General features: G+C 39.2%; 2 protein-coding genes across 6 annotated transcripts; one reads left to right on the top strand and one right to left on the bottom strand.

Moving 5' to 3' along the window:
* Positions 1–4,222: 4,222 nt before the first annotated feature.
* On the top strand, positions 4,223–18,158 carry LOC117297512 (delta(24)-sterol reductase-like). 5 transcript variants are annotated; one of them, XM_033780588.1, is made up of 10 exons: positions 4,223–4,304; positions 5,313–5,650; positions 6,328–6,451; positions 8,707–8,844; positions 9,625–9,743; positions 10,963–11,229; positions 12,229–12,369; positions 15,023–15,220; positions 16,494–16,672; positions 17,237–18,158. In XM_033780588.1, the coding sequence occupies exons 2-10, from the start codon at positions 5,408–5,410 to the stop codon at positions 17,388–17,390; spliced, it is 1,563 nt and encodes a 520-aa protein (XP_033636479.1). In that variant the 5' UTR covers positions 4,223–4,304; positions 5,313–5,407; the 3' UTR covers positions 17,391–18,158. The 5 variants fall into 5 exon arrangements, with proteins under 5 accessions (XP_033636479.1, XP_033636484.1, XP_033636485.1 ...); XM_033780593.1 differs by having other exon boundaries at positions 4,261–4,299; XM_033780594.1 differs by lacking the exon at positions 4,223–4,304 and adding an exon at positions 4,411–4,494.
* A 2,303-nt stretch (positions 18,159–20,461) lies between these two features.
* On the bottom strand, positions 20,462–26,139 carry LOC117297964 (bifunctional polynucleotide phosphatase/kinase-like). The gene is made up of 5 exons (XM_033781160.1): positions 25,671–26,139; positions 24,773–24,954; positions 23,437–23,772; positions 22,157–22,391; positions 20,462–21,864 (listed from the first exon to the last, which is right to left on the bottom strand). Exons 1-5 carry the CDS (start codon positions 26,062–26,064, stop codon positions 21,617–21,619), a joined length of 1,395 nt encoding a protein of 464 aa, XP_033637051.1. The 5' UTR covers positions 26,065–26,139; the 3' UTR covers positions 20,462–21,616.
* Positions 26,140–26,369: the final 230 nt, after the last annotated feature.

Raw genomic sequence — 26,369 nt, 5'->3', positions numbered from 1 at the left:
TCAATGCCTTCGTGGCGTAAACAGCGCCACTTGCATGCGTGCGTGTTCTCCCATGCTCCCGTTCGCAGCTCTCCAAACGCCTTGACAAAAGGCCACTTCGTATGAGCCTGGGAGGCTCTTTCATGATCTTTCATCCCTGCCTTGGTTTGTTTTGTTTGCCAGGTTTTGGAAATGCTTTTGTTTTGTGTTTTACTGTTGTGTGATCTTTACAAGACTTTTGTGTGCAGTCTCAATTTTAGTAGGCCCTAATTGTCTAACTATGTTTTTATCGTCGAGGGGGTCTGATTGAACATAAGTTTCGATGACTGTTTGTATACCATTGGCCGACCCTGTTCAACAGTTGTATTCATTGTGAAAATTTATTTATTGTAAAAAAATACTTAAAGAAAATGTGGTGTCACTGCATGCCATGTGACAACAACAATTGGGGCTCATTATCATTCTTATAAGAAAAAACCCAGACTGATATGCTTTCCGGTTGGATGTTATTTCAACACAAGCTTATCAACAAGTCCAAATCATCAGTACTATACATCCGGGGGTCATACTGAGCCCGACGCGCCGAAGCAAATTAAAATATATTTTGCTGTTTGCAGTCGGCGTAGCTCACTGCTCAATTAAAAAAAAAACAATATTGTGTGTGAAGTTATTGTGATAATTATGGTTCTGCTTGAAGCACTTTTCATCGTAATAGGCCTATGTAATATTCAAACTAAATTAGTACAAATGCAACGTTTTAAAGGCAGTGGACACTATTGGTAACTACTCAAAAAAATTCTCATCATAAAAACTTTCTCAGTGATTACAAGTAATGGGGAGAGGTTGATATAAAACATTGTGAGAAACAGCTCGCTCTGGAGTGACGTAGTTTTCGAGAAAAGTAATTTTCCACGAATTTGATTTCGAGACCTCAAGTTTAGAATTTGAGGTCACGAAATCAAGCATCAGAACACAACTTCGTGTGACATGGGTCTTTTTCTTTCATTATTATCTCGCAACATCGACAACCGATTGGGCTCAAATTTTCACAGGTTTGTTATTTTATGCATATGTTGAGATACACCAACTGTGAAGACTAGACTTTGACAATTACCAATAGTGTCCACTGTCTTTCAGCTTTGAATGGGGGAGCCCTCCCCACCGCACCCCACCCACCACCATCAGAGTAGTAAAAAAAACTTTAAAAAACGATAGTATTCAAGGATAGGCCTACTCGTTTGGTTATATACCACTCCTAAAATGAGCGCAATATAAACTTTACTTTAAAGCCATGGACACTTCCGAACAGTATTGTCCAAGTCCCACACTTCGTGTATCACAACTTATATAAACAACAAACCTGTGAAAATTTAGGCTCAATCGGTCATCGGAGTCGGGAGAAACTAACGGGAAAACCCACCCTTGGTTTCCGCACGTTTCGCCGTGTCATATATGACATGTGTTTAAAATAAATCCGCAGTTCTCGCTATCGAGAATTGATATTGTTTTAATGTTTTCTCAAAAGGTAAAGCATTTCATGGAATAATATTTCAAGAGAAGTCTTTCACCATTACCTTCTGTAAACCCTGTAAAATATTTGTAAATCTGTGAACTTTTATTTTTTTTTTCTGTACCGAAAGTGTCCAATGTCTTTAAAGAAACAGCAGCTTTTGATAGTATAATGTATTTTGAGAAATATTTCATTTAGAAAAGTAATTATGTTAAGATATCATCAGGTTTTATCCGCCAACATTTGAATAATTATATCAGAAAATGTTCTCAGATTGTTTATTCCAATTACCAATTTAATTATTTCCTGCGTGGACGTTACCGCTCCGGTTTTTCGTAGATAAAAAAAAAATATATATATATATATATTTATTTAAAAAAATGAATTTTTGTTTATATTATCTACATTAAGATAAAAGTTGTATGTTATGTTTTAACAACGAGAAGTCCACCGATCAAACGGCTATAGCATTTTTTTGATATACCACTTGCGAACACGACGAGTTTTGTTTTATTTATAGGGCCTAGAAAAGAGTGAAACAGCACTCTTTGAAAAGCCATATTATAAGGACTAGTCTTTTTCGAGTGGTCTTCCACTCTTTTAGATTGAAGTTTGCATCTATTTGAATGATTTGTTCACTCTGTCCCGGAGTGAAACCTCTCTAACAGATTGAAATAACCACCACTCTGTTTGAAGAGCCATGAGGGACAGCTCGAAATGTAAAGAGTGGTGTTTTTCACTCATTTAGAGAGTATTCAATATCAAGAGATTTGTCTTCTCGTCCCTTTTTCTTCTGCATTTAAATTTTGTTTTTTTGTTGGTATAATTTGTAGCCTTCTTTTGTCTAAAAGGTTCTAGGATATCCATCATATTAATGTCCGGCGTAAATAACATGGAACAACGGCATTAGCAAACACGTATATACTTTAAAACAGTGCTTAAAGGTACTGGACATCTTTGGGCATTGTCAGATATACTATTGTCAACGACCAGTATTCTCATTTTGGTGTATCCCAACATATGAATAAAATAACAAACCTGTGAAAAGTTAGACTCAATTGGTCATTAAAAATACAAGAGAATAATGACAGAAAAAACACCCCTGTTGCACAACTTTGTGTGTTTAAAGATTCATATAATAAAAGTGTTCAGTTGAAGTCTTTAATCATTTGAGTGAGAAATTATCTTTTTACCAAAAACCGCTTTCTCACAATGATACTAACATTGCTCGTTACCGAGGAGGTTTTGGTGCAAATAACTTTTTTTTTTTAGTAATTACCAATAGTGTACAGTGCCTTTAAAATAAAAGGCCTGTAATGATTTTCAGCGTTCTAGTTTTTTGCTGGTCCAGAATCAACAATGGCTAGGAGTATCCGTGACCCTAAAACTCTCATATCCTATCTGGTAAAAAGGTACTTCCCCGTGTGTGTTAAGGTGGCCTTAAGTTACCCTTTTATTTGTACCCAAAATAGCCGGATTAGTGGGCTTTTAGGTCGTAAAGTTACCAGAATACAAGTATCTAGGAACTGTAAACTGATGATTTTGAAGTTTGATAAAAAAACAATATTGCACAATCAGTAAACTACGTCATCATAATTCACTTACAGTATTTTAACTCTTTGTAGTGGGAAAGATTTAGAGACCAACTAGTATAAAAATTAATCGTATGAGATTAAGTGATCTTATTATAGGTAGTTTTCTCATATTATGCGGAACTGACTAAGCATCTGATATAAGGGAATGAGAAACTGTTATTATAGGCCTCCATTATGTTTCGTTTTGTTTGTCATAATGGACCTTGTGTTGACTTTGAGTCTCTTGTTGAGGTGTTGTTGATGTTGTTGTTGTTGTTGTTGTTGTTGTTGTTGTTGTTGTTGTTGTTGTTGTTGTTGTTGTTGTTGTTGTTGTTGTTGTTGTTGTTGCTGCTGCTGCTGCTGCTGCTGCTGTTGTTTATGTCTTTTTAGTTTTAGTTCACCTCATTGATTGTTTTCCCCCGTTAAGAGTAAAGTGAATCTGTGGGCGTTCAAGAGGAAGTCAACAACGGGGTACAACAAAAGTACCTAGTTAGAGAATTACACAAGGAAAGACTGCACGTTTCCCCCTCGAAAGGGTGAAAAGTGGTTCCTTGTGGGTGGCTGGGTTAAAAGGAAATTAGCCTAAATGGGTACAAAAAGTACCGGTTTGCACCGAAACATGCAAGGGGGGGGGGGGTATCCGACACTCTTTAAATGAAGAAAAAACCTTTAGCCTATTGCAGCAGCGTTTTAATTGAGAAACATTCCACTTCGAAGACATGTTTAGCCTATAAATAAAGACAATGTATTTTTTTTAAAATTATCTACTGAAGCTGTTGCCGCCACATGAATAAAAGAAAGATCGTGTAGGCCCAAGTTGAGTTAGTTTGCCTGAGATGGCAACTCCATAATAATTATCGTCTAAAACACTTGAAGTCCATTTTCCCCCCAAAAAGGTATTCCTGGAGATCTTATCTATCTTGGGTCTGCCTGTGTTTAATTATGAAGTCAACAATGATCTAGGAATGTCTGAACCAAAACATCTTAGTAATAATAAACGGAGTGCAATAAGCCAATGCCACTGGTTTCGAAAAGTGCCACAATCAATTTGGAAACAAGCGCCCTCTGTTGTCAAACATGTTACCAAGGGGTGCAGTCGGCGGACGGCGGGGGGGGGGGGGGGGGGGATGTACCGAATTACACAATCAGTGTGCACAACGGTCGAGTGAGGGGTGGTCACGGCGGACGGCCGGCTGGGTGTGTGTAAACAGACGGCTTTAACTTTCAGACGAAACCGTAGGGTAAATACTTTATTAAATAATAGTATTAATATGTGTAATTAGACTTGGAAATTTTGTTATATGATTAAGAACATCCATTTTGTCTGATGAGGAACATTCATGTTTTCAACGCTGTGCTGATTCAACGGTTCACTTCGTTCACTTCTTCAGGATGGTGGAACAAACTTTTCACACAGCTCTACTTGACAGTGTAGGGATGGGTAATTGGTAATAAATGACAAACATTGAGTCTTGACAGGGGGCAAACATATTTTTCTTAAAAGAGGGAGTTTCGTCCGAACTTCTCTAGGGAGGTTGAGTTGAGGCGCAATTAAAAATGGTAGTTTCATTTGCATTTTTCCTAAATAAGCCCCTTAAAAAATTTTAAAAAAAATCACAGATAGTTTTTATTATAAATATAACTTATTCTAAATTTACTAATTTTTGTTTGGTAATCTACTAATAAGTATAAAAGTAGCGTGGTAGTACTAGAACAGTAGAGTACTTCTAGCTAGTGTAATTGGGGCCTACTACTACCTAGCACTGTAGCAGTGCTTGTGCTGTGGCTAGCTTTACCTGCAACATAGTTGCGATAACGTAACCCTCTGGCTTCGCCGTCAGCAGGAGGGTTATGAATTGATATCGCTACTATCCTGCACAGTGCATTTTAGCAAACTTGATTTAGCAGCAATAGGCAGCTGATTTCAAATCCAAAGTCCATCAATGATTCAAGGTTCAACAAGGGAGCATTTAGTTTCACATCTTTTGATGAAATTATCCCAAACTACGCTGTCATGAATTGTCCATTACTGTCTTCAATAACATTAGGTAAGGTTTGCGGTAGCACCATGTCACATGTGTAAATCTCCTTTGGTAGTGTTGGTTCTGAAAAGAAGGTTTTGGGTAGCACCGTATGTAAATCTTTTTAAAGAAATCAACAAAAGAGATTTACACATGGTGCAGTTGCCAACCTCACTTAATTTTGTTCCCACTGTTAAGTTTTATTTCTTTACTTTTATTTCTTTGCAGGGAAGGGCGTGTGACCAGGCCTGTTTTTAAAACAAGAGAATACACTCTATTTTCGTCTAGTCGTTAGACATTTCAAAACTTTGGCGTTCTTGAAGATGTTTCCCCCACTATGGTTAGTGACACTTTGTGTTGCTCCCGTAGTAAGCCTGTTGGTTTGGATACGCATCAAAGGACTGGAGTACACCATTGTAAACCAGCGATGGATTTTTGTTTGTCTGTTTCTTCTGCCGTTGTCTGTCGTCTATGATGTGTTGACCTTCGTGCGGAACTGGCTGGTGTTCAGGCTGAATACGGCACCATTGAAGCATGACAAGCGCGTCAAGGAAATACAAAAACAGGTACAGCTTTGTGTTATGTTGAGTAGAGCAAACCTATTGCTTTAAAACTGTTGATATCACATTTGGTTCAAAAGTTGTGAAATTAGCAATGTCACCAAGTGATGTGAGAGAATAAAGCTGTGAAAAAGGGGTTTAAAGTCGACTTGTTTCTTGAAAATACTTGTAGTAATTAGTAAGTAGTAATTGTCATTGACTTGAATACAACTTTTGGTAGTTAAAGTTACCAAAATACTAACATGCCTTTAAAGCCATTATACACTTTTGGAACAGGAAAAAAGAAAAAAAAGTTCACAGATTTACAAATAACTTACAGGGTTTACAGAAGGTAATGGTAAAAGACTTCTCTTGAAATATTATTCCATGAAATGCTTTACTTTTTGAGAAAACATTAAAACAATTATCAATTCTCGACAATGAGAAGTACGGATTATAGTAAACACATGTCATGACACGGCGAAACGCGCGGAAACAAAGGTGGGTTTTCCCGTTATTTTCTCCCGACTCCGATGACCGATTTAGCCTAAATTTTCACAGGTTTGTTATTTTATATATAAGTTGTGTGGGCCTTTGGACAATACTGTTTACCGAAAGTATCCATTGGCTTTAAAGATGATCAAAGTCAAATCTGATTCAGATATCTGAAAACGCTTTTCAACAATCTTGTTTTATTTACACAGGTTTTGGAGTGGAGATCAAATGGGTCCAAGAAACCTATGTGTACATCGCGTCCTGGATACCAGACTGTCAGCTTACGCGTTGGAAAATACAAGAAAACGCACCATAATGTTCATATTAACCTAGGTAAGAAGAGGCCAATGTGTTTTGTTTTAAAGTAGATGTAGTTGTTTCTAGTTGACGATTTTCTCTTCTTCATTTTTTCCCTTAACATCATGGCCAAAGAATTGAAGGAAAGTAATATACAGTTTTATGTTTTCTTAAAATATTTCAGAGAGCCTTTGTTGCCAAGTTTCTAGTATGAATTGCAATCACAGGCCTGGAATTTTATCTTCCAGGGGGCAAGGCCATTTCCATTTTTTGCAAATGATCAATCCATTAGAATATTAAAGGCAGTGGACACTATTGTTAATTACTCAAAATAATTATTAGCATAAAACCTTTCTTGGTGACGAGTAATAGGGAGAGGTTGATGGTATAAAACATTGTGAGAAATGGCTCCCTCTGAAGTGACGTAGTTTTCGAGCAAGAAGTAATTTTCCACGAATTTGATTTCGAGACCCCAAGTTTAGAACTTGAGGTCTCGAAATCAACCATCTAAACGCACACACCTTTGTGTGACAAGGGTGTTTTATTTTTTTATTCATATCTCGTAAGTTCGATGACCGATTGAGCTCAAATTTTCAAAGGTTCGTTAATTTATGCATATAATGTTGAGTATACACCAACTGTGAAGGCTAGTCTTTGACAATTACAATAGTGTCCAGTGTCTTTAAAGTCTGTGGGAAACTTTGGAAAGGGGCATCAAGTCACATTGCGTCAGTGTAATTCCAGACCTGCAGTCTGCACATATTGCACATCATGTACATAGCTCATTGGCACAATCATTGAACCCAACAAATCAAGAGCATAACCCCCCCCCCCCTTTCTGTTTAAAAATGATCAATCAATAATTTCACAAGAAACCAGAGTGCTCTGCTAAAGTAGACCAAAGTGCTCTGGAGTATGCTTGTGAGGAAACAAATTGATTTAAGGTCAGAAAGTTGAACTGATTTTTCCTTATAAAGAATAGACTTATTATCACTGTTCTGATAAAGTTCAATGATATGATACATATTGCTGAGTGTTCACCTTTGCTATTATTTGCACTGCAAATCCTATTTTTATATCGGTCCAATAGTCATTGGTTTGGTTTAAACATATCCTGAGAGTGGACTATAACTTATGTTTGGTGACTTTTGTTTGTAGTTTGTGTAGATTTCATAAAAATGGTTTTGCATATTTTTGGGAGCTCCTAGTAAATGGAGTTTATTGATCTAGAGAGAGGTCTTCAAATTAATTGTTTGGCAAAAAGAAGGCAATATGTTTCTCAGAAAAACATTTATTTCAAATATGAGACTATTTTCTTTTATAAGGCCTACCAGATATGATATTGTCTCAATTACAATTGACAATTCTCCTTAAAACTTATGTGCAGTTTTACTTAAAAAAGTCTCAGTATCTCAAGGCATCTTTCTACATTTTGATTTCCTCACCTTTCATCTCTTTGCCTTGTTAACCCTCATCTGGTAATAAGGGTACTTTCACTGGACCCCTGACAGTGACCCACAGAACCCCTGAAAGGGGCAAAAGGAACCCCTTACAAGGTATAACGGGACTCTTAACAGGGAACCACAGGACTCCTGACAGGGGCCCATGGAAAGTCTGAGCCTAGGACAACAGAACCCCTGACAAGGGACCTTAGCTAGGACTCCTAGCAGGGGACCTTGAAACTCCTGACAGGGTACTGACAGGGTACCACATGACCCCTTACAGAGGCAGATAACTCCTGTACCACGTACGGGACTGACAGCTAGGTACCACAAGACTCCTAACAGGGTACCACAGGCCCCCTTACAGTGTACAGGGTACCACATGACCCCTGACAGGGTACCACATGACCCTTTACAGGGGCACACATAACTCCTGACAGCTATGGGTACCACGTACAGGACTGACAGCTAGGTAACACAGGACTCCTAACAACTAACAGGGTAACACAGGACCCCTAACAGGGTACTACATGACTCCTAACAGGGTACCGCAGGACCCCTGACAGAGTACCACAGGACCCCTGTCAGAGGACCACAGGATCCCTGACATCTAGGCACCACGGATCTCCTGATGGAGGACCAAGGAACCCCTGATAGAGGGCCGGTGGACACAGGGGACCACAGGACCCTGATTGAAATTCACTGGCCATCTCAAATGCGGAACTATTCTCGAGTGTGAGTTTTTGTATTATAACTCACACAGTAATTCGCATTCACCAACACACTTTATGATATAAATCTACAATCGTTTGGTAATATATTTTTTGCTCTCATTTTAACTCTCTGCAGTTGACATTCTTGGAGTGGACACAGAGCGAAGAGTGGTACGAGTTGAACCACTCGTTTCGATGGGCCAGATCACTGCCATGCTTAATCCACTAGGATGGACACTCCCTGTGTTACCAGAGCTTGATGTTCTTACTGTTGGTACGTCAAAAGTATTTATTCTAACCTTCTTTTCAGCTGTAAGAAACCTTCCAATACATCAGGGCTCACCCTAAACTCTAGCCTCGTTTAGTAAGAAGTTCTACTGGCTTTTATAGGCCAACCTAATAAACTTGCTCTGTCGGCTATGTACTACAAACTGTGCAAACAACTTGTTGAACATGCTCTTCTTCCTTTTCAGATGTAAGAACAAATTTAGATTTGTTGTTAGTTTTTCACTGAGTGTTTGAATGTACCTTCCTTTAACCATGAAAACTGCTTCTTTAACTTCTTGGGGCAAATAATTATTAGCCCTGTGTGGAAAGCCTATGGGCAAAGAGGAAGGGAAATGACCTATTAAATTTTGTGATGTACCCACATATTCCAAAATCTATACGGATGTGAGTGAGAAAAAAAACACTCTCTATGGTGTAAATTGCCAAATTGAATTCAATACCCTTCGAAAAAAATTGTTGTCAACATCCAAAACATCTGATGCCATTTGTTTGGGACAAACGGGTCTCTCTTTTTTGTTCATAGGATGACTTTTTCAGAGTGAAATTTGAAAAATGAAAACATTGGACTTCAACAACTAATGGATATTTATATTCCAAGGTAAATGCCATATTGAACAAACAGTATCGAAAGTTGATTACTTTGAAGGGAATCTATTCCTAAAACAGTTGATACTATCAATAGCTAGCTGCAGTGCTTTTCTATGTGTAAGTTTGAATCATTCTTTTTCATCCAATTCTGTGGATATTTGTTGTGATTCATTTTTAGGAGGTATGGTTATGGGTGTTGGCATAGAAACATCATCTCATAAATTTGGATTATTTCAACACACATGTGTGGCCTTTGAGTTGGTCATGGCAGACGGTACTTTAGTCAGGTGTTCAAAGGTAGGTTTACGATTACATCCTGATGTTTTGTTTCATAATACTTGTTTGTTGAGGTGTTTGTTTGATAAATTGTTTTGTTTGTTTCTTTAGTAAGCTTGTTTGTTATGTGTAATGGTTAATCTCCTTTTTTCCATTGACTTTTTTACCTAAGGGCCAATATTATAAAGCCCGTTAACACAAATACATGCTAAGCACAGCATAGTATTGCTTAGCAGAATCAGGTTACCAGCCCAAATTACATTAAGTTTGTATTGTTGTGGCTTGTGTCTGACTCATTTTTTGCTTAGCAAAAGAATTTGTTAAACTGTGTTTTCTGCTTAACAAATTTTTGAAATTGGGCCCGGGTTGGACTGTCACACCTCCTTTGTCAGTTCTGGCTGACCTGTGTTGTCTCCTCTGTTGTCATCAGTCTTCTTAGTACTTTCTTATTCCACTTTTTACTGCCCTGTTTATCTCTGTGATAGCCAATTTTGTAAACATGTTCCCTTTGAAAATGGCAGTTTTGATGTAGGAGATGATGTTGAATCCTTATGTGTAGATCTCTGTTACTCGATATCTCTAGATAGGTTCTAAAACCTATTACCCTTACTTAATGTCTTAAAGACAGTGGACACTATTGGTAATTACTCAAAATAATTATTGGCATAAAACTTTACTTGGTAACGAGTAATGGGGAGAGGTTAATAGTATAAAATATTGGAAAAAACGGCTCCTTCTGAAGAGACATAGTTTTTGAGAAAGAAGTAATATGCCACGAATTTGATTTCGAGACCTCAGATTTTGAATTTGAGGTCTCAAAATCAACCAACTTAACGCACACAACTTTGTGTGTCAAGGGTGTTTTTCCTTTCATTATTATCATTAACTTCAACGACCAATTGAGTTTTTCACAGGTTTAATATTTTATGCATATGTTGAGATACACCAAGTGAGAACACTGGTCTTTGACAATTACCAATAGTGTCCACTGTCTTTAAAGGGTATACATTTGGATTTTGGAACCATTTGATTTTTTTATCCTATAGAGATATAAAAAAATTGTTTCCATAGCCCCAGTATTTTCGCAACTGAAATGTTTCTCAAAATGCATAATACTATCCAAAGCTGCTGTGCTTCATACCACTTAAGTTCTTATTGGCAATAATTTTCAGAGTCATGACCAAGCGGGCCTTTAAAATATTCTGCTTCATAATATTCTTGCCTGCTTTGCTAATTTCAGGATGAACATCCTGATCTGTTCCATGCAGTGCCATGGTCCTACGGAACCCTTGGATTTCTGGTTGCAGCAGAGATCCAAATAGTGCCAGCTAAGAAATACGTGAAGGTGAACTTCAAGCCGGCACATTCCATGAGCGAAGTCATCAAGGTGTTCACTGAGGAGACACTAAAAAAGACGGGAAATAATTTCGTGGAAGGGCTGGTGTACAGTAAGAATACTGCAGTTATTATGACCGCCAATATGACGGACGAGGTTGAGGAACAGAAGGTAAAGTCACGTTCGAATTGGACTTTTGGGTCTGATAACTTACCCGCGCGGTGAGTTAACTTACCGGCCCGGTAAATTAACAGCTGTTCGCACTTGGATTAATTTGTGTCCGGTAACTTAACTGGGGCCTTTCTCAAACCTCGGCTTTGGCTGCATTTAACCTGCGTTTTTGGAGCAGTGCGTATTGCAAGCGGTGAGTCGAACATCAACAGAGCTTATAAATAGAAGTCACGTGACAGTATTGTTAAGTTACCGGAGTGGTGGGTTCGCATTGGAGATTTTGTCCCTGTAAGTGAACATTGTTAAGCTACTGCGGGTCAAATCGTCCTGTTAAGTTAACAGCGCCGTGGTGTTAACTTACCAGCCCGGTAAGTTACTGGCTGTTTGCACTTGGACTTAATATCGGTAAGTCCAAGTAACTTAGAGTAACCACTAAGGGGGTGGGAGGAACTTTGGAACCCCCTCCCCGAATCTTTGAGCCTATCTTTAAGTATTAAATTAAAAACAATTATTTAAATTTCAATGAATCAACAATCCTTAAATTACACAGTTACTGTTGTAACAACATAGTGTAGCAGCAGTGCTGATCGATCGCTACAACTCCCCGTCGGAGCACTGCTGGTCGTCTCCCTGCAGGCCCATCGGGGAACCTGCTGAGGCCTTTTGCTTTGTGTAAATGTCATGACTTGTTGAGTGTCAATAAGGTTCCTGAACCAGGGGACAGGCAGCCAGGTTTTGTATATTCTTGTGTAATTTAAAGCTGCGTGCATCGCAATCCCCTGTCAATGCTTCAATACATTTTACTGTTACTAGTTCAATGCATGGAACCAGCTATATTCGTTCGTTGCTCGTTTAGAACTTCCCTTTCCGAGCCTCTTATGGTTTTTCTCCCTGTCCACTCTGACTTACAGTGCTACTATAATATAGGTGTCTATTATTATTGTTATTATAATTAATTTTTGAATTGAACAAGATCCGTTTCATGTTTGTTACATACAGATCAATGATATTGGTAAATACTGGAAACCCTGGTTCTTCAAGCATGTCCAGCAATACCTGACCATTGGTGAAGGGTATGAGTACATCCCATTGCGTCATTACTATCATCGCCATACAAGAAGTATCTTCTGGGAATTAGAAGTGAGTGCCTATAACCATGACATCATTTTTGGTTGAATGTCCTGGACAACTATTAACTTGAAAAAGAATGACACTGCTCTAGATTTGCAAAGGTTGTGGGTTCGTATCCCACCCGAGTAATATGCCCGTAAAAATGTTTCACAGAACTCGGGAAACTACTGAGTATACAGTGCTAACACGATGTAAGGGTAAAAAAATTAAATGTAATATTCTTCCACAAATTTACCATCTATTAAAGGGTCTATGTACTTTATTGTAGGACAAAAAAACGCAATGTCTACAGATTTACACTAAACTTACACCGTTGGAAGATAATGATTGTAGATAGCTTCCCTGAAAATATTAGTTGCTCAGGTGCTGTAGTTTTTGAGAAATGAGTAAAACAATGTCATGAAAATAATTTTCGTCTCAGTGATCATGAGACGCAAATTATTTTAGCATGTAAAAACGTATTTTCATGACATTGTTTTACTCATTTCTCAAAAAAACTACAGCACCTCAGCATCTAATATTTTAAGGTACTACTATCATTATCTTCAATGGTGTAAGTTTAATGTAAATCTGTGGACATTGTGTTTTGTGTAACAAAAAGTACCCAAATCCTTTAGGTCCTGATTAGCTTCTTGGGTTGGCAGGCGGGTAGTTGCTGGGTTTGAGGATCCTGGGTGGCTACTAGGATCCTTTAGGTCCTGATTAGCTTCTTGGGTTGGCAGGCGGGTAGTTGCTGGGTTTGAGGATCCTGGGTGGCTGCTAGGATCCTTTAGGTCCTGATTAGCTTCTTGGGTTGGCAGGCGGGTAGTTGCTGGGTTTGAGGATCCTGGGTGGCTGCTAGGATCCTTTAGGTCCTGATTAGCTTCTTGGGTTGGCAGGCGGGTAGTTGCCGGGTTTGAGGATCCTGGGTGGCTACTAGGATCCTTTAGGTCCTGATTAGCTTCTTGGGTTGGCAGGCGGGTAGTTGCTGGGTTTGAGGATCCTGGGTGGCTGCTAGGATCCTTTAGGTCCTGATTAGCTTCTTGGGTTGGCAGGCGGGTAGTTGCTGGGTTTGAGGATCCTGGGTGGCTGCTAGGATCCTTTAGGTCCTGATTAGCTTCTTGGGTTGGCAGGCGGGTAGTTGCTGGGTTTGAGGATCCTGGGTGGCTGCTAGGATCCTTTAGGTCCTGATTAGCTTCTTGGGTTGGCAGGCGGGTAGTTGCTGGGTTTGAGGATCCTGGGTGGCTACTAGGATCCTTTAGGTCCTGATTAGCTTCTTGGGTTGGCAGGCGGGTAGTTGCTGGGTTTGAGGATCCTGGGTGGCTACTAGGATCCTTTAGGTCCTGATTAGCTTCTTGGGTTGGCAGGCGGGTAGTTGCTGGGTTTGAGGATCCTGGGTGGCTACTAGGATCCTTTAGGTCCTGATTAGCTTCTTGGGTTGGCAGGCGGGTAGTTGCTGGGTTTGAGGATCCTGGGTGGCTGCTAGGATCCTTTAGGTCCTGATTAGCTTCTTGGGTTGGCAGGCGGGTAGTTGCTGGGTTTGAGGATCCTGGGTGGCTACTAGGATCCTTTAGGTCCTGATTAGCTTCTTGGGTTGGCAGGCGGGTAGTTGCTGGGTTTGAGGATCCTGGGTGGCTGCTAGGATCCTTTAGGTCCTGATTAGCTTCTTGGGTTGGCAGGCGGGTAGTTGCTGGGTTTGAGGATCCTGGGTGGCTACTAGGATCCTTTAAGTCCTGATTAGCTTCTTGGGTTGGCAGGCGGGTAGTTGCTGGGTTTGAGGATCCTGGGTGGCTACTAGGATCCTTTAGGTCCTGATTAGCTTCTTGGGTTGGCAGGCGGGTAGTTGCTGGGTTTGAGGATCCTGGGTGGCTACTAGGATCCTTTAGGTCCTGATTAGCTTCTTGGGTTGGCAGGCGGGTAGTTGCTGGGTTTGAGGATCCTGGGTGGCTGCTAGGATCCTTTAGGTCCTGATTAGCTTCTTGGGTTGGCAGGCGGGTAGTTGCTGGGTTTGAGGATCCTGGGTGGCTACTAGGATCCTTTAAGTCCTGATTAGCTTCTTGGGTTGGCAGGCGGGTAGTTGCCGGGTTTGAGGATCCTGGGTGGCTGCTAGGATCCTTTAGGTCCTGATTAGCTTCTTGGGTTGGCAGGCGGGTAGTTGCTGGGTTTGAGGATCCTGGGTGGCTACTAGGATCCTTTAGGTCCTGATTAGCTTCTTGGGTTGGCAGGCGGGTAGTTGCTGGGTTTGAGGATCCTGGGTGGCTACTAGGATCCTTTAGGTCCTGATTATCTTCTTGGGTTGGCAGGCGGGTAGTTGCTGGGTTTGAGGATCCTGGGTGGCTGCTAGGATCCTTTAGGTCCTGATTAGCTTCTTGGGTTGGCAGGCGGGTAATTGCTGGGTTTGAGGATCCTGGGTGGCTGCTAGGATTTATGGGCCTGGATAGCTACTTGGGTTAAAGGTCTCAAGATTTACCTACACTAATAACTTTGTTGATGGACCGAAAAAATTACATTTATGAAAGTTATATTTACTTCGCCCAAGGTATCGCTCCCACTTAGTTTAGTTTCAAACCAATAAACTACATACTATGCTAGAACTAAACATTCAGAACGGGAGCAAGCTATCACTCTACCTAATACCTTGCCAACATTACACATCAGTCGTAATTATTAAACCCCCCACCAGGACATCATTCCATTTGGCAACAACCCCGTATTCCGTTACCTGTGTGGATGGATGGTGCCACCCCAGATCTCACTCCTCAAGTTAACCCAAGGAGAGACGATTCGTAAACTCTATGAGCAGAACCACGTTCTCCAGGATATGTTAGTACCTCTGAGCAAGCTTCCTGAGACCATTGAGTGCTTTGATAGAGAGACTAAGGTAAGTGAAACACTCGGTTGATAGACCACTTGCACTGACTGTTACATACTGTTAAGGCGACGCCAATCAGCTGTGAATGGTGTTTGAAGCTTTGCATGGTGTGGAGAATAAGAGTAACTATAGATATAAATAGGAATAGTAAACTTGCTGGTACAACCATGGGTAAAATCTCTTTTGAAGGAGTGGTGGCTCTGAATAGAGCCGGTTTGGTCTCAACGTTTCAAACAGTATACTCGTCGTCTTCAGGAGAGGGTAGGGGTAGGGGAGCACCAGCACAGCTCTCTGCAGTGGAGCTTTCACTGGCCGCTCTTTACTGGGGCAATTGGGTAACCCGGCTGCCGGGGATGTGTTTCGTAGTTACCCTTGAATATTGTAAAGTTTGGTGTTGTGTTGTGTCAATAAAAGCTCTTGTGAAATGCTCACAAAACACGTCTCGTCTCGTCGAAAACTCTTAACCGAACAAGCTAAGCCTACACTACAATACCTAGCACTTTCGTGTGTATAACAAAAACCAAGAGGTTTCTCGGATTGAGTTTTACGGTTTATTTGTACTGCATGGACATAACCGCTCCAGATTTTCACCGAAACCTCATAGCCTAATATCTCACAAACATTACCACTTTCTGAAACCGACTTCACAGGTTAGTTTTATTGAATACATCTACATTTATATAGAATTAAACCAACTAACGGTTAAACAAAACCGAAGATATACTTTAACTTCAAAGACCCAGGGGTCGATTTCACAAAGAGTTAGGACTCGTCTTATCTCGAGTTAGGACGAGTAACACGTCCTAACGTAGGATTAATCTTAAGGTCTGCATGCTACAGTGCAGGGTTGGGACTCGTCCTAAGTCCTAAGATTAGTCTTAAGTTAGGAAGAGTTTTGTGAAATCGACGGCTGGATACTATTGATATTTGTCAAAGACCAGTCTTCTCAATTTTGGTCGAAGTTGCGAGATGATAATGGAAGAAAAAACACCTTGTCACACGAAGTTGTGTGCTTTCAGATGCTTGATTTCGAGACCTCAAATTCTCTCGAAGGCAAAAACTATGTCACTTCAGAGGGAGCCGTTTCTCACAATATTTTAGACTATCAACCTCTCCCCATTACTCGTTACCAATTTAGGTTTTATGTTAATAATTATTTTGAGTAATTACCATTAGTGTCCACTGCCTTTAAGCAGTGCTATGAAATTTGGCTCAGATTATACCTGTTAATAGACTGGTCTTTGTCAATAATATTTACGCGTACTCATGTTCTCCCCATCAGCTTTATCCCCTCTGGCTGTGTCCATTTCTTTTACCTTCCCTCCCTGGAATGGTACATCCCAAAGGCAACGAGGATGAAATGTACTTGGACATCGGAGCTTATGGTACCCCAAAAACAAAGAACTTTCAGTTTGTTGAAACTACAAGACGTTTGGAGGAGTTTGTGCGCAGCGTTAATGGGTAAGAATGCTTTGTAGTTTTTATTTAATAATTTAACTCTCAAAAATGTCTTCTTCTTTTTGCAATCACACATGGCTGTTAATGGCTGTTAATGTCGAATGCGCAACTGTCGGTGAGTGATTTGAGCATGGTTGTGTCGGGGTGAGGCTTGTTCCATGACATTCCCATGATTTCTTGTTTATAGGGACTTGAGTTTAAATTTTCTAAGTGATCCTGACAGTTTCGTCGCAGCAAGCAATATGTCACCCTTAGGGCGACAATTTTGCAGTTTAAATTAATTGATCATAAGTTTTCCAGTCATGGAACACCTATCAGTAATGGTCTTTTACACTCCAAGTCTTGACACTCCTGGGGTGACAGGTCTTTTTTTTTCAGCTGCCCCACGCATCTGGAACTCTCCACCATTTAATCTTACATTGTCCTTGTACCAAAAATTTAAATCTCTTCTCAAAACTAATCTTGTTTCACAGGTTTTCAAGGACTAATTTTATCTGTCTGTTTTTCATTAATCTTTTTTTTAAATGCGAATAACAAGTCTTTATTATTCTTCTTTTTCTGTTATAGATTCCAGATGCTGTATGCCGACACTCACATGACCAAGGAGGAATTCCGTGAAATGTTCGACCACTCTCTCTACGACAAACTTAGAGCCAAGTTGAACTGTAAACAAGCTTTTCCGGAGGTCTATGATAAGATAAGCAGAGCTGTCCGCATCTGAGTGATGGGATGGTTTTTGCATTAAGCCCGGTTCATACTTAATGCGAATGCAAAGCGAATTTGACATGAATTTGACGTCACAACTCTCCTTTCGCAGTGACATTTGCAAGTAAGTTGAGCAGAGTTGAACTGCTGCGAATTATTTGTTGCAAATTTGTGACGTCAACATTCGCTTCGCATTCGCATGAACCGGTTCATATTTAAGTATGAACCAGGCTTTAGTTCCGTTTAATTTTATTGTTTGATAAAGGTTGCATGCTATAAAATATCTATAAAATATCCTTTTTACAAAATATTTTTACAATGTTTCAACCCCAGAGCTGCCAACGTTGCATCTTATACGAGGGGATCAAATGAGGGAGATATTACATTCAACATAATCGGTAACAAGTTAACTTAATAAGGGAGATGTTGTACTAGGGGAGATATTGAGAATTACATTCAACATAACAGGGAATAAGTTTCCATATTCCAGGAGATTTTGTACAACAAGCGGGGAGATATTGAGAATTGCATTCAACATAATAGGTAATAAGTTTCCATAAGTAGGGAGGCTTATAAATTTATTCATCAGAAAACGAAAAGATTGGTTTATTTTTTCGGAACTTTCTGCAGAATCTGGGAGAGTTGGAAGCTCTGTAAACTTTGAAAGGCCATTCATTTCTGTAAATTCATCCGCATTCATGTACGTGGCTAGCAGTTGCGAGATAATAATGAAAGAAGAAAACACCCTTGCCACACGAAGTTGTGTGCGTTTAGATGGTTGATTTCGAGACCTCAAGTTCTAAACTTGAGGTCTCGAAATCAAATTCGTGGAAAATTACTTCTTTCTCCAAACTATGGCACTTCAGAGGGAGTTCTTTCTCACAATGTTTTATACCACCAACCTCTCCCCATTACTTGTCACCAAGAAAGGTTTTATGCTAATAATTATTTTGATTAATTACCAATAGTGTCCACTGCCTTTAAATCACTTTGTTTAGTAAAAAGGTCAACAAAAATAAGTTTAAAACATAAACACTGGAAAAGTTTCATTTGACGCCTAGACTTTTACTTTGACCCCCTTGGTTGAATGGAAATGGATAAAATTTTGCAGCCGTTTTGGTAGAAGAAAATATTTTCAGCCAATCAGAATTAACGACTCCCGTGACATAATTTGGTTTATATCAATTTCAAATAAAGAACCAAAAAGGAAACTGAAATGGTAAATTTTACTTTATTAAATCTGAAATAGTTCTTATATTTCAGCTGATCCATTCTGTCCAAACATAATAAAATATTTATTGATTCTATATATTTAATATTTACAATACATGTACCATACTTTTTATCTTCAAGTACGCGCTAATCCTCCAATCAGATTCGCAGAATGAAGTGGTGATAAAAACCTAAGTTTCACGGCTAATATCACTACCTGCGTCTTGTGTGTTCTATGTCACGCGCCAAGTTTGCTTGAAGATAAAAACGTTATCACACGCACACTCGTGGAAATATGGAAAACATAGGGCGTCTGCGTCTCAGATCTAACTCGACCTCCAGCCTCGTTGGATATGGAACGCAGAAGCGCTACATTTTTCTGTATTCCACTCGCGCTTGTGTGATAACTTATAATATTTTAAAGAGAAACAAAATCATCAGGTCAGATTTATGCAATAGCGTCACAGTAAACATAACCACCAAAACATGTAATTAAATTTTGAATTTTATTAAAAATGTAGTAATTTAATTTTTGTTAAATGTTTGTTAACGGTTGTCACAAGTTTGTTTATAACATTTAACACAAAAGTAGTCTCATATTTTCTACAAATACCGTACAAACATTGATTTGCAAAAAGAGCTTTCACTTCCTGCGTGCTTTGTTACTTTTGTATAATTTTTAGAGGTTTTATTTTTTGTATAATTTTAATAATTTATTTTTTGTATAATTTTGAAGGTTGTTTACAAGTCAACCTGACTTAAAGTAATTCATTATTGTTGTCTGTTACAAGATGTAAAGCGATTGGCGTTTTGTATCCTTTGGAAAAGGCGCTCTATAAATACGGTCATTAGTATTATGATGATAGTGTTCGAACTCCTCGATTTTTGTGACACTGGCAATGTTCTCGCCAGACTGCTGGCCTTCGCTAGATTACTGCTGTCGTGACTATGGATTCATCCAAATGGGAAGCAGTCAGGAGCCAGCAGACTCACCCCAGCAGCCTGGCGCAAGAATAGTGAGAGCAGTCTTCAATCATGAAGAACAGAGTGTGTTAAGCTTTTACACAGAGTCTCCACTATCACTGTGACAAAAATTGAACAACTTATCTATCCACAACAAGTCTGCATGTCTGTAAACTTTGAGTAACAAAGCGGGAATGCAGTTTATTTTTACCAGTCAAATGAGTTTACACTAAGGTAATGATATCTTTACATTTTTCTTCCTCAAAATGATGAGCTTTTAAAATTAAGATGACAAATATATACAAACTGTCATTTTTAAAGTTATTCGGAGCCGAGGTTGATTCTGATGTCAGATTGTCAATGCCATTGCTTTCTGATGAGCTCGGGCATGTATTTCACACTGGACCACAAGCCCAGGGTCAGTAGTTTTAGTATTGAGCCAGTAAACACAGGATTAGACAATTTTTAATTGTATAATGACACCTCACTATGTAATATTTCGAACAAAAACAAATTATGTTTCAACTGTTGACTTTGAGGCCGATGTAATACCTTTCAATTCTATTGAATGATGAAGTATACAAAGTACAAATGAGAATTGTATTTTTTATGTCCAACGTGTTTGTTCAAATAAAACATTTAAATGCATGTTAAACTCTGTCAGGAAGTATTTCTCATGTTGATTCTGGTCTTATTTAAACAATTTGGGTCCAGACTGGCCTTCACAGTTGGTGTATCTCAACATATGCATAATAAAACAAACCTGTACAAATTTGAGCTCAATCGGCATTCGAACTTGCGAGATAATAATGGAAGAAAAAAACACCCCGGTCACACAAAGTTGTGTGCATTAAGATGGTTGATTTCGAGACCTCAAATTCCAAGTCCGAGGTCTCAAAATCAAATTCGTGGAAAATGACTTCTTTCTAGAAAACTATGGCACTTCAGAGGGAGCCGTTTCTCACAATGTTTAAGACCCTCAACCCCTCCCTCCCCGTCACCAACAAATGTTCTATGTTAATAGTTATTTTGAGTAATTACCAATAGTGTCCACTGCCTTTAATGCTTCGAGCAACAAGTCCTTCGGTCGTGAGGATTCTCCCCCAAATTCTAGCCCAGAAGCTCATTGCCAATAATTTGGCCTGTCAAAGCCAAGTGGTTTAGTACACCAAACCCCATGCTCTGGCATTGTTAGCAGCAGAGTCTAGGTTCCAATCCTGGTCACGACACTTGTGCTATCGATCAAGGCACTTGACCAAAAATGCTTTGTAAAAAAAAGTGGGTAGGTACAGCCTGCTCTATTAGCCAGAAAGCCTAGTGGATGATACCCATACCTTCATCCTACTTCCTTATAAACTGTAAATTAGGTTTAAGTGGCAACATGTCCTTGGGGGAAAAATTATTTGGAGTGACACCCGACCGCCCCCTTTTCAGTCGAGTGTAGCACTCAACTTAAAGTAGCTTTCCGGCCTCGTGATTGTAGGCGACCTCTCATAAAGATTTCTGTCGGATCATTATTAGGAAAACACTTTGCAGACTTGCAAAAAAGTATACCGTAGTAGTTATCTTACTTGCAGCCCTGCCAAGCTAGATGTAGACAGGCCTGGCAACTACTGACTGACGATATTCCATAAAAATGACAAAGATTTGTCAAAGGATTTGGGAAGTGCAATATTTTATGAATACATCAAGTGGCGAAAAAATAAAGAACAACTAATCAATTAATAACGACTGTCTGTATTTTAAAATTTATGACAAGCGACAATCACACATAATATGTATTGCTGCATATAAAAAAGATAAAATCTAATATACATATATTTAACTTGGATTTCTTATAACCCTTTTATTTTTAACCTAATTATAAATTGAGTTAAAAACATTTTCTATTGTTTTGATTCAAAATTGAATGTTTCCTCTAAAAATAAACCTTTTGTATTACAATGAAACACACAAATACAAAAGTTTAATTATAAGTGCATTTGTAATGAAAACTCTAGAATATATTGCAGAACATTACATTTCTTTCTGTCATCAGTCTCCGGATATTGCCAAACTAATTATTACTTATTCACAAGTCCATTGATGAAACAGTGCTTTGTCCTTGTCACTCTTAAATACAGGCTGGAACGGTATCTCTACAATTTCAGCGAAACCTTCCGATTTGACCGGCTTTTTGTAGTTCTTCTTGTAGACATTGAAGCCCACTTTTGGGACGCGGCGTACTTTGCCGTCAGTTTGTGTCTGCCTCATGAAGTTCAAGTGATTTGCTAGCTCTCTTGACGTATCCATTACAAAACAACGCACTTTGTATTCTGTGCAGCAAAGACATAAAGAGAATGAATTACAAGTTAACTACAAATTATACAAATTGCTGATCAAGACCAACAAATTATACAATTTATTTGCAAGATCTCCTATTACAAAATAATGGCTAGATAGCATGGCACATTAATCTGGAGGTCATGGATTAGAATCCTGCTCTAGTCAATGTTTCTTAGCTCTATGGTTCAACCTCAAATCATTTAAAATTTTCCCAATCAGTTTCCCTTGTGGTTTACTATTTGGTATCCCTAAATAAAGTAAAACTTGTTATCAATATCTTACTGGCATCCGTGGCAAGCTTTATGTAGTCAGCCCTGGCAACTGCTGATGGATTGGTGTTATCTATGACCACATTCTTGCCCCCTTTTAAAGCTTCTTTTGTTGCTTGGATACACTTTGCTTGTGTCTGAAGGGTGTCTCTGTTGACGTGAGTGTAACCGTGGGGTAGAAGGTATTTCTTAACGATGGTGCTCTTTCCCGATGCAGGAAAGCCGACCATAATGATCAGCTCCTTTTTCTGATTAAGGTAATACCAATTGATAAAATAGAATTAGCTGTTGCAAACTGCTTACCAACTAAATAATAATTTAATCATATTTATTCGGGCAAAACATTCACAAGTACATATGCACACATTAAAAATATAATAAAAACTTTTAAAGTTAAACAATAGTGGGATGCCCAGGAGAGCATAAAAGTTACATTTATATTAACTGTCGCCAAAAGGTGTTAATGCCTCCCAAATCTTAGGAAAAGCCAGGAAAATATTAAGGCAAGAAAGGGCATAAACATGCAGCACAATAGATCCCACAAATCACAAAACAACTATAAAAGACCTAAAAAGTAGACAAAGCAACGCAGGACTTAAAGAACCTATGGTATAAATGCAAAACAAATAGTTAATGGCCCGACCTTTCGACCCTTGAAGAATGCTTTAATCATTATGCTCATTAATAAGAATTGAAATAATTCATTCCGGCATCACAATACATACACAAATCTCAGTACATACCCCCAAAATACAGCATGAATTGCAAATTGACGATGAAAACATCACAGAGAAAAGTACATGGCAATTAAAAAGACAAAACACACTTCAAATTAAAAAATAGTTTGTAGTCCGACACTCCTACCCTTGCATTTGTTTAGTCTTTGATAATTTTCGAGAAAGACTCTACTAGGGTCGAAACGCCAGGCCACAAGCAAGGGAAACACAAGACACAAAAATCAGACCATACACATTTTTTTACTAGACTATACAGAGGCTAATGTTAAGGGCGAGCCCTGTTTATCTTATCTTTAGAATGTGAAGTAACTATAAATTGTAAAATTGCAGTACAACCATGTGTAAAATCTCTTTTGGGAGAAGTGTTGGCTCTGGGAACAACCTATTCTTCTCAGAGCTAAAACTCCTCTTTAAAGAGATTTTACATAATATGGCTATTCTTTGAGAGCCAACACTTATCCAAAAACAGAGATTTTACACATGGTTGTACCCGCAAATTGATTGTTTATACTGACTTCTCCTTTCCACACCATTCAAAGCCTCAAACATCACTTACCTTAGAATGATAGCTCTTATGATGTTTTCCCTCATAACTTTTCAAAACCTCAGCAGGGTTGATTGAGTGCCAATCGAACACCCGCGGCGTCTCTCCAAAGAAGTACTCCTCAGGCGTTTTAAAATTGATTCCCACATTGGCAGCGAACATCCGGTCCCCGCAGGAGAAATCTCTCCTCTTCCCTGGTGCCCAGTCTTTGGCTCTTCCAGCAGCATCGCCGACGTAGTATGATGCAGACATGTCAGGCTTGATACCATCATTGTGATGTTTCACCATTACATCCCACATCTTCGTCCCTGGTTTACGGAAGTCGTTCTCACCAGTAGCTACAAAAACCTGAACTCAACATTCAGTCAGTTATCTTTTAAAAAATCATGACGACGGTTATTGATGAAACTGACATTGAATTGTTCCATTTCTAGAAAAATACAGTGTTCTGCATACCATACCCGGGGAGTTGGATATGGGACGCAGGCGCACTATATTTGTATTCCAAGAGTGCATGTGTGATTACAAATGTATCTTCACACAACCTTGACGAGTAGCTTAAAGGCACTGGGGTGGATTTCACAAAGAGTTAAGACTCTAGTCTTATCTCGAGTTAAGACAAGTTACTCATCCTAACTTTGGACAAGCGTTAAGTTTGTAATATTTCCTCGGACTAGACTAGTCCTTACTCTTTGTGAAATAGACCCATGAACAGGTTTGGTAATTGTCAAAGACCAGTATCCTCACTTTGAATCCTAACATTCACAGATTTAATCTGTGAAAATTTGGTCATTGAAGTTGCAAGAGAATATTGATTGAAAAAACACTGTTGTTGCACAAGTTTCTGTGCTTTCAGTCTTTACATAATATAATAAGTGAGAAATTACCTCATGAGTTTACTGGCCAGACACTGAAATCACTGGCCTGTGGCCTACAGTCCAGTGTTGATTCCAAGCCCTGATGTGAATGCTATTGATATTTCAATACATACAGGGTTGTACGCTAGAACATTTATAGTGGTTGCCAATAAATCAACTCCACCAAAGGCGAGCGGATCAACATGTTTAATTATGGGGCCATTGTAGCTGAAGTGGGACCAGGTTTCCTAACTGTTTGTGTTATAGGGCAATGCATTAAGTTGAATGGCTTTTGACTGACTTTCTCTGTGACATATTTTGATGCTCCTATGCCGGTCTAAGATCAATGCACAGTAGTGGACAATATTTTAAAAATCTGCGCTGGGTGGGCGACACAATGTATATTTTGCTCAGAGTGCTGGGCAAACATTGTGAGCTCAGGGCAGGCCCGCCCAGCACCGCCCACCGTGGCTACAACACTGGATACATACCTGTATAGGAATATTGAGCTCATTTATGATCGTGTTGACCTTCTTCTGCCATCTTATTGGATCTTCGTGACCTTTTTCCATTCCTCGTTGATTGGTGATCAAGACTATTTTGTAGCCATCTTTGCGCTCAGCCTCCAATTTTGGTTTTACTTCATCATTGATGAATTTCCAGTCACTTGGACCTAAAAAGATTACAAAAGTATAAATTGTTAAAATTTTCGTACAGGATACGATCTTCTCTATTGAGGCTCTAGGCCTATATAATATCTGACAACCCCTCCAGAATGATGAAAACTTTAAAAATTCACCCCTGACAATTTTGCAGCTTACTTACAGTTGGTTCAAAATTATCTGAAAAATTCAAGTCCCACAGCTGACTTTCGGCCAAAAGCATTTGCCTGGGAAATAAAGATTACCAATATAATATTAATAAACTGTTTAAATCCAGTAAAAGATCAAAAATAGCCCGCTCATTTGATTTAGAAAAACGCTCACATTTTGCACAGATCAATTAGGAACAAGGAAGACAAAAGTCCAACACTAGACCCAGTAGTGAGTAACTGGGGATTGTTGTAATGTATACCCATTTTACAATAATTTTGACATTTTACATTTTGTTCAAGGGAACTGCAAAATGTCAATTTTTTTTATGAGCTGGAATTAATTACCATCTGGCTGGGTCCAAGTTATTAGAAGCCTTCACAGTAAAAAAAAATCAAATAACACAGTAAAAAATCTCTACATTCCAGTTCCTATTTACCTTGCTTAAAAATTAAAATTAAACTTGCCATTTTCAAATATTGCGCCAAAATTTTAGTCTTTTCACCTGGGCATGGCACTTGGCAGGGCTTAAATTTATTTTTAGTTAAAATAAAAGATTATGTCAAAATGTTTGAACCTTGCGGAAATGTTTTCCCACTGGCAGGCACAATGAGCGTCATGTCCAAATCAAAAGCAGCAATCTTCGACGACCCCTTTATCGCCGGGCCACTCAGCACAAACACTGGCGGTAAATTGCTCGCTCCAGCCCGGGGGGCGTGCCCACTCCAGTCCGCATCAAACTTCAATTCCCATTCGGCCTGTTTGGCCTTCTTCGCTGCAGTGGCGTCAGCGGCCCGGCTTGATTTTCTCTTCGGCATTGTTAACTCAGCAGTTCCAACCAAATAATTAATCCTGCGTTGACATTGAGTTTTTATACTATTTCCATTGGTATTTATTAACATTGAAAATTGTTTTGCCTGTCTGAACAAGTTTGGAGGAAGTTTGCTGCCACAAAACGAGTTCAAAATCATCGCTAAAAAATCCTGCACTTCTACACGTGATTAAGAAATAGGAGACTGCAGCGAGCACCATACTGGGGTGTTTCTTGTCGAGAGCTCCCTAGAGAGGGCAGCAAACAGATTTCACACAAGGTTCTGTCACATCTTCTCTGTTGACATTATAGGGCAATTGGTAAAAGCCGGAACTGCCTGATCTGCCTGATCTGCCGGAACTGCTAAAAAAATGAAATTTTTCGGATAATGGTATTGCATTTGAAGTCGGAACTCAGTTGGAATGGTCAAATACATCAGTTTTTGTTATAACTACTCACTAACCT

Source organism: Asterias rubens, chromosome 12, assembly GCF_902459465.1.
Source record: "Asterias rubens chromosome 12, eAstRub1.3, whole genome shotgun sequence".
NCBI classification, from domain to species: domain Eukaryota; kingdom Metazoa; phylum Echinodermata; class Asteroidea; order Forcipulatida; family Asteriidae; genus Asterias; species Asterias rubens.
Note: the sequence above shows the minus strand (reverse complement) of the source record. Positions and strands in the feature narration are given on the sequence as shown.

Coding starts and splice junctions, on each gene's coding strand:
- LOC117297512 (XM_033780588.1), top strand. CDS start 5,408: ATGTTTCCCCCACTATGGTTAGTGACACTTTGTGTTGCTCCCGTAGTA. Junction 5,651..6,327: donor TCAAGGAAATACAAAAACAG/GTACAGCTTTGT, acceptor TTATTTACACAG/GTTTTGGAGTGGAGATCAAA. Junction 11,230..12,228: donor ACGAGGTTGAGGAACAGAAG/GTAAAGTCACGT, acceptor TGTTACATACAG/ATCAATGATATTGGTAAATA.
- LOC117297964 (XM_033781160.1), bottom strand. CDS start 26,064: ATGATTTTGAACTCGTTTTGTGGCAGCAAACTTCCTCCAAACTTGTTC. Junction 24,955..25,670: donor TGGGAAAACATTTCCGCAAG/GTTCAAACATTT, acceptor TAATCTTTTTAG/GTCCAAGTGACTGGAAATTC. Junction 23,773..24,772: donor AGCTCAATATTCCTATACAG/GTATGTATCCAG, acceptor TGTTGAGTTCAG/GTTTTTGTAGCTACTGGTGA.